Source organism: Megalobrama amblycephala, unplaced genomic scaffold (assembly GCF_018812025.1).
Source record: "Megalobrama amblycephala isolate DHTTF-2021 unplaced genomic scaffold, ASM1881202v1 scaffold253, whole genome shotgun sequence".
Classification (NCBI taxonomy): Eukaryota; Metazoa; Chordata; class Actinopteri; order Cypriniformes; family Xenocyprididae; genus Megalobrama; species Megalobrama amblycephala.
This window is the reverse complement of record NW_025953340.1, coordinates 1,402,863-1,411,327: the sequence shown is the minus strand read 5'-3', so window position 1 is coordinate 1,411,327 and position 8,465 is coordinate 1,402,863. Positions and strand designations below refer to the sequence as shown.

Genomic DNA, 8,465 nt, shown 5'->3' with positions numbered 1-8,465 from the left:
GGTGGCTGATACATTGGTGCATCTTTAATCAATATTGTTTTATCAACTCCATATCATCATATGACACCAACACATCATATCTTCATTGGAAAGCGTGTGTCTCCTCTTCTTTGCTGCCATCTTGTTACTCCTAACTAGGGTAGGAGACCCATCCAGCTCTCCTAAATAATTTAGAAGCTAAGACCTAGTCTTGACACTTAGGAACCTTTATGAATCACACTTATTCTTAAGTCTAGGAATAAGAGTAAAATTACATCAATCTTAGAACTATGACACACTTGAGACAAAAACTTTACTCCATTTCAATTAGTGCGAGGCACAAGACAGGGATGCCCCATTTCTCTACTTTCTATTTGCCCTATTTATTGAACCACTGAGCCAATAGATTAGGCAGAATCTTTCAATTAAAAGTATATGGAGCATAAATTAGCCCTCTTTGTGGACGATATATTGTTATCTATGAGCCAACCCACAAAGTCCCTCCCTACACTATTTCACTTTCTTGAGGGGTATGAGGTTATATCGGGTTATAAACTCAACGGGGTTCCAAAACCCAGGTATTAATACTAGAAAGAAAAATATAATCTAAATGGGACACTAAATTAATTCATTATTAAGAAGTAAACATCTTCGGACACATAATTTATTTGGTTTAAATTACAGCCCTTTGATTAAGAAAATAAAATCAGATTTAATGTTGGACCCTTATCCCCCTATACAGCCTAAGTTCTAGAGTTGACTCTGTGCAAATTTTACCAAAATTATTATCTTTTTCAGACACTTCCAGTGGAATTTCCGAACAAACAATTTATAGAATGGAATAAATCTAAAACGTCACAGTTAAAAGCAAGCGGAGGATTAAGTCTTCCATGCCTACAATACTAAATACTATACTAAATTTGGGCTTATCTAAAGCGACTTTTATAGATATCTTCAAGTTAGGCATTATATTTTAAGTAAAATTAAACCAGGAGTACTGACAAGTGGGGATAATAAAGGTGTTCCTAGTAAGGCTCAGCCATGTAACAAGATCCTTTCAAAGTATAAGGGATTTTTCCTAAATTTACCTGATAATACACTATATGTCAAGGACAAGTGGATTAGGGAAAGAACCTTAAATATTTCAAAGGAGGAGGAGAATTTGTAAAGCACAGTGGCAATACACAAGCTCAGCCACATGGGGAGAATTTTGTTGAAAAAAAAAAAAAACGTTATAAGGCTTTTTACTTTACCAGTTGTTCATGCTATAAATTACACTATTTTCAAGTGTGCTTTATTATTGAAGCTATTTCCACAATAAGGGCATGTGTAAGGCTTATCTCCAGTGTGAACGCTCTTGTGTTGTTTAAGGCTTCATTTTTGGTTGAAACGTTTTCCACACTGTTGGCAGTAAAAGGCTTTTCTCCAGTGTGAATTTTCAGGTGTTGTTCAACGCTTCCTTTTTGGTTGAATTTTTTTCCACACTATTGGCAGGTGAAAGGCTTCACTCCAGTGTGAGTTTTCTGGTGTTGTTTAAGGCTTCTTTTTTTGGTTGAAACGTTTTCCACACTGTTGGCAAGTGAAAGGTTTCTATCCAGTGTGAGTTCTCATGTGGTCTTCATAGTGTCCTTTTTGAGGGAATCCTTCTCCACAGTGCTGGCAGGTGAAAGGCTTCATTCCGGTGTGAATTCTTGAGTGGAGTTTAAGGTGTTTTTTATAACTGAAGCTCTTTCCACACTGAAGGCATGTGAAAGTCTTCTTTCCAGTGTGAATTCTAAGATGTTGTTTAAGGCCACTTATTTGTTTGAAACTCTTTCCACACTGTTGGCAAGTGAAAGGCTTCTCTCTAGTGTGGCTTCTCATGTGGTCTTCAAAGCGTCCTTTTTGAGTGAATTTTTTTCCACACTGTTGGCAAGTGAAAGGCTTCTCTCTAGTATGAGTTTTCAGGTGTTGTTCAAAGCTTCCTTTTTCGTTGAAACGTTTCCCACACTTTTGACAGTGAAAAGGTTTCTCTCCAGTATGGATTCTCATGTGGTCTTCATAGTGTCCTTTTTGAGTGAATCCTTTTCCACACTGCTGGCAGGTGAAAGGTTTCTCTCCAGTGTGAGTTTTCCGGTGTTGTTTAAGGCTTCTTTTTTGGTTGAAACTTTTTCCACACTGTTGGCAAGTGAAAGGCTTCTCTATAGTGTGAGTTTTCTGGTGTTGTTCAAGGCTTCCTTTTCGGTTGAAACTCTTTCCACACTGTTGGCAAGTGAAAGGCTTCTCTCCACTGTGAATTATCAGGTGTTGTTTAAGCCTTCCTTTTCGGTTGAATCTCTTTCCACATTGAGGGCATAAAGGCTTTTCTCCAGTGTGAATAATCATGTGGGCTTCAAGGTTTCTTTTTCTATTGAAACTCTTTCCACACTGAGGGCATGTGAAAGGTTTCTCTCAAGTGTGAGATCTCATGTGAACTTCAAGGTTTCTTTTTCTATTGAAACTCTTTCCACACTGTTGGCAGATGAAGTGATTTTTAGTCCCAGCCTTTTGAGCTCTTTTTTGTGAGGAAGTGTTTTCAGCCTGTGAGCAAGTGAAGGTTTTTTCTTCAGTAATGAAATCATGATGATTCTTATATTGAGCTTTCTCTTCAATTTCAATTTCAAGTACTTCAGTCTCCTCTTTCAGTGCCATCAGGTCTAAAAGAGACAATACAAGTTAAAACCACTTTAATGTCACAAAGCAAGTAACATCAAAACATTCATACATGTAAAAAACAACATACAAGTAGATCTTAAAGGCGCCCTAGAATGTTTTTTTTCCACAAGATGTAATATAAGTCTAAGGTGTCCCCTGAATGTGTCTGTAAAGATTCAGCTCAAAATACCCCATAGGTTTTTTTAAATTAATTTTTTTAATTGCCTATTTTGGGGCATCATTAACCCTCTGGAGTCTGAGGCTGATTTGGACCCTGGAGAAGTTTTGACATGCCCTGACATTTGTGCTTTTTTCAGTTGTTCATAAACATATTAATGGAAAAAGTGTCATTACACTGTATTCAGCACAAACTAGGCTACAATAATATGTGAGGAACATGTATGTACATGTTTGTGTTTTTGAAGGAATAACATTTATGCGTGGTTATTGAAAAAACAAAAAAGTTAAGTCACTGAAATAAGGCCAAAAAAGTATAGTAAATCTGTGTTTACAATACTTTAGGGTATTGGAGGTTGTAGACTAGAGTTTTTGCTTCAAAATTATGTAAAAATTATGCTGCCTACTCCTTCATATAAAACAATATATTGATTTAGTTTTTGTAAGACACTTTTTGCCAAGAAACACAGTATGCATGGAGGCATGAATCACCACTGAATAATGGGCCATTCTCACCTGAGAAGACAAAAGAATTGCATAGTAATGAGCTGAAATGACTTGCATATTAATGAGGCATTTCAGTCAGGTAGGCTGTGAAAAAAACCTTCTGTGATGTCTCAAGCTCATCATGATATATGAAACATACAGAAAAATATTATTACAATATAAAGTAATGGTTTTATATTATACTTTAAAATATAATGTATTTCTGTGATGCAAAGAGTCTGAATATAGGCTTTTATTTTAAAAGCATGCACATTTGGAGAAATATTGGATTCTCATATGCTTATGTCAATTTTCTATACAGAGGAGTTATATTTATTTAATATTCATTGTCATTACTATGAGCGCTGGTGTTTTCAATTCATACTTGAAGTCGGAGGGCGCTCTCTGTGCATTTTAGTCCACAAATTCATCTAAAAGAAGAAGAGGCTATTCCATGAATGGAGTTTCCAATTCATACTGCAGCCGGAGGGCGCTAAAGAAACAAAAACTCATCTAAAATTCATCTATAGAAGAAAAGAAAACAGGAACTAACTGCATGTCTTCTAGAGCTCGCTAACCATGACTTTTACATCCAGATAAACACTTTTCAAGACAATAAATACACGATTGAGACGATGAATGCATGTATTGCCTCTGAATTTGCGTTTGAATAGCGCTCGCTCCGTGGGCATGGCCGCATTAGAGGATAATGAGCTGAATCACAGACTTCTGACATGGCTCTCTTTTCATACAGATTACATAAACACAGAAGGTTTGTTTTCGATTTGACTTACATGATTTAAAACCTGACATCTTAACATTTTTTTAGACACAAGTGTAATTTTTCTGTGATTAGTATTCACTAAGTTACAGTTCATTTTCTGAGAACTATCAGATTGGACTTCGTTCAGAGGGAGAGGAGAAATCACGCATCATGTTAGTTTACTTTATTTTACAAAAAGCACAACATTTTGTTTTTACTCTGAGTGTATACAAATAAAAGAAGATATTCTATAGTTTCAATTGATATATTACTTATGTCTCTATGACAAAAAATGACGGAGTATTGCTGCAATGTGAAAAAAAAAATGCAAAACGCGCCGGCGCGTTTTCAGACCTCAGAGAGTTAACTATGCACAGATTCAGGGGCTGCTGGCCCTTTAATTCCTCATGCTCACTGCCCACCGAGCTCACGACTGTAATACAGTGCAAAAAACAAAGTTCACACAGCTAATATAACCCTCAAATAGATCTTTACAAGATGCTTCTTAAAAATAAGAATAATTAATATGAATAATTATAAGATAATTATAATAGGATAATTAATAAGAATAATAATTTTCCCTGAAACAAACCCAGTGGCTTCATAGCTGCATCCATATTAGCACGTTCCCTTTGATTTGGTAATTTCACAGTAGGCATAGAGACAGGTTCAAAGACTCGTTCTCGCCCCTACAGTGCGAGTTAGATTGACAAGCGATCTAACCAATCAGAACGCCGAATCCGCCATTTTGTCCGACAAAGCAGTCAGGAATTAGAAGATTAACCTTGGTGGAGTTAAACTTGAAAAAATTGTGTATATTGACGTCTTTCCACGTTTGAAACAACATTGATTCTCATGTTTATTCATGTTTATTTGATGCTATAAATGGACTCGTAGTAAGAGATGATCGGTTTACGAGCCTCTTGAGTTGAGGCATTACAGCAATCTGTCACGACCATGGTCACGACACATTAAAGAGCCACAAAACGGTTTTTATTGTTTGAACTTCTTAAAAAACTACACAGTTTTAAAGCTGGGACTTTGTTAAATATCATAAGTAACCTGCTCTGTCTCGTCTGTCGATGTGTTGTCAGTTTCCTCTTTGCTCCGTGATGTATTTATCACTGTGTGGTGTGACAGTGCCAGGATAAATCTTGGATAAATCAGGATAAAGCAACAGTAACTAAGGGGGGCGGGTCTTTGCGAAGGGTCAATTCGGCTAGGTGTACATCCGCGCTAAAATATCAAGGTGAAAGTCATCATAGCTTGCGTAGTATAGACCCAGCTCCCAACCCAACTTTGAGAATAGATTAACGGAGATATTTTTTTTATCGCCCGATAAGAGTCTCACGTTAACGCAGCACGTTAATGCCGATAACGGCCCACCACTTCTATATATATATATATATATATATATATATATATATATATATATATATATATATATATGTCTACATATATATGCATATTTTTATTTACATAGATATTTAAATTATTATCATAATTAGATAACTTTGCAACAAACACAGAAGAAACAAGCATTATTTCTGGCATCTGTAGCCCAAATATCATTGCATGTCTTTTGCTTTGTATAATAACGTATACAGCTACATTTGAAAGAAGAGAGAAACTCGATGCGCTCGCGCTCATAACGTCCGAACATCTGAACAATCAATGATCAAATGTACATTGACGGATCTTCTTCTATCTGTTCTCCAAAATGTAATAAAATGTATATTTCTTCAGGCGCATGTAAACTGATTAACTGTGTCAACTAGGGATGTCCCGATCAGGTTTTTTTGCCCTCGAGTCCGAGTCCGAGTCATTTGATTGAGTATCTACCGATACCGAGTCCCGATCCGATACTTCTATAATACATGAAAAAGAATAAAGAAGAGCGAAAAAAACAGATCCAGGAACAGTGCTTTTCAGGTTTTTCAGGAATCTAACAATCGTTTTCACGTACAGAAAATGGATAAAGTAATCAAATATAAAATATCACTGCATATTATCTTTACTGTATAAAATAAATAAAGATTAATCATTATTGAAGTTACAAAAATTATTCAGTCAAGAGCAGTGAGTGATTTCTTTGTTATTTGTTGTTTGATTTAACATTAAAAACAGGCAGCAGGAATAGTTTTTTTCCCCCTAGAAGACATGCACGATCCAGTACATATACTGTTACACATGCGCTGTCTTTCTCGACTAATATACGTTCACTTAAGACATAACAGACTATGTTTGCTAGGATACTCGACAAGACGGCCATGTTGACATAATTTTTGTATGAATTTGTCCGCCGAAGCGCAAGACTTGAAAGTGAACTCAGTATTTGCGCGCTGACTGAAATAAGCGTGTGCGCGCTTCGGATGAGCGCACACAAATCTTCTCACAGCGCGTGCGAGTTCTCTTTCGCGTCTTGTTCTTGAAGGTTTAAATCAGCAAGGCTTAAATGAGTTTAGTTTAAACAGATAGCATCGTGTGCTGTTCAGGTCTCACCTGCGCTCGCGCGCTATCAACACCCGGGTGATGACGGCGACTGGACATTGAGCATACGGCACTCGCAGTTAACAGTTTACAAAGAGTGACTGTTTTGTCCACGCTTTCTGATTATCGTTGTTGTAACGTTTTGCGCATCCATCTACTAAAACATACATTATTTGAACTCTGTCTGTCTGTTTTCCACGTTGCTATTTTAAACAAACCATATTAACCAATAGATGCGTCGTCATTCGAGATGGACCGCGGTGCAAGTGCGTACCTAACCGTAAGTGGAGAACCGTAGGGTTCGATTTTTTACTGAGAACCGTTGCACCCCTAATACATATATATCCGAGTCCTGATCGGGAGGTAACGTCCGATTCCGATCGAGTCTGAAACCACGTGATCGGGCCCGATTTCCGATCACGTGATCGGATCTGGACATCCCTAGTGTCAACGCAAAGGCGTTAATTTTCAAGACAAACAGGTCGCCGGCGCCGCCATTGCGCAACCGCGTGTGTTCATTTCTCTGAACAATGGTATCTTATTTAATGTGCAAATTAAGATATATGTCCACAAAAGCGGTAAAGAAATGCTACATAGTACATTCTGTTATCGTGGCGTAATAATTTGCTTGGTTGTAAAATGTCGGCCATTGGCTGTATTCTTGAAATCAAATGAAATCGATACTTGTGTGGAATTGTTCACAGACAGCATACGCAGTTCAGCTAATAAAGATCTTCATCGCTGGCAAATAATAATATGATGCATTTGCAGATTTGCTTTTACAGTTTTTCTCCATTGGTTTGGCACATTTCTTGAAACAGAAATTACATTCTCAAAACTCTAAGATCATTTGACAAAACAGTCTTACAGTTCAGCACAACACTATAGCTTACTTGCAAAAGCTCATATCTCTCCCAAAACTGTTCACTCATGTGTCAAAACTAAATTTCCTTCTCATTTAAACAGTCAGTGCCCCCATAATGCTTTGTCCATTTGGCATTGTGTAAGCACTGCAAGTCAAAATGTTTAGATGTTTTGTCACTATGGAAGAGGACCATTGAAATATCCCTCATGTCCACCTTTCAGTCTTAGTCCAGTCCTTCATTGACAATGGTTACTGTACTGTTTTTTGTCTAGCTAACAGAATACAATTGTGTATAAAACTGAAAAAAAGAAATAGGATTTTAGGGTAAGAGTAGCCTCCAAGGTTTGACATCACACATTGTACTCATACTGCCAAGGAAATTGTAACCATTATCATTCACACAGATAAAGTAACTAAAGTAACGGAGTAAAAAGAAAATGTATACAGCATAATATACTGTAATATAAACACACAAACAAAAAACAATGAAAATTATATGCAGCCTACAGTGCTGTAAATAAAGCTGGAGTTTTGTTTCCAATGTCGCTCGTTTCCTTCCAATGCCATTATTCTCTACAATAGCGTAAAAAACAAAAACATCAAATCAGTCATACAGAAGAGTCATACACTAGAGTTACAGACAATTACATAGGAATGTTCTATGTTCTCCACAAGTTCAATACACTACTGGCCACTACTCCAGTGGTATAACCAATATAAAACCTACAGTATTAGATAGATTTACATGGGAGGCACTAATTGCAGCTCTTTGACCCTTTTTCTTATTGTATGTTATATTCTTCAAAATAAGGATTGTAATGATAATTGCAGTTTTTAGGCAAAATGTTGAAGTCAGAAAAAATCAAATACTTTCATACCTGGATTACCTGGATACACAAATCAGGTAAAGTGGGTACTGAAGCCAAAACATTTTGGGAACCACTGCTTAATTGTAAAAAGGTTATAATGATGGACAACCAGTAACTGACTTACATGTTAAATGTTAGTTCTAAGTTCTAAGTTTATCAAATG

General features: G+C 36.7%; 1 protein-coding gene across 1 annotated transcript; it reads right to left on the bottom strand.

Annotated features, from left to right (window-relative positions):
- Positions 1–1,569: 1,569 nt before the first annotated feature.
- Positions 1,570–2,343, bottom strand: LOC125261031 (gastrula zinc finger protein XlCGF49.1-like). The gene has a single exon (XM_048179573.1). It carries the CDS (start codon positions 2,341–2,343, stop codon positions 1,570–1,572), a length of 774 nt encoding a protein of 257 aa, XP_048035530.1.
- Positions 2,344–8,465: the final 6,122 nt, after the last annotated feature.

Coding starts and splice junctions, on each gene's coding strand:
- LOC125261031 (XM_048179573.1), bottom strand. CDS start 2,343: ATGATTATTCACACTGGAGAAAAGCCTTTATGCCCTCAATGTGGAAAG.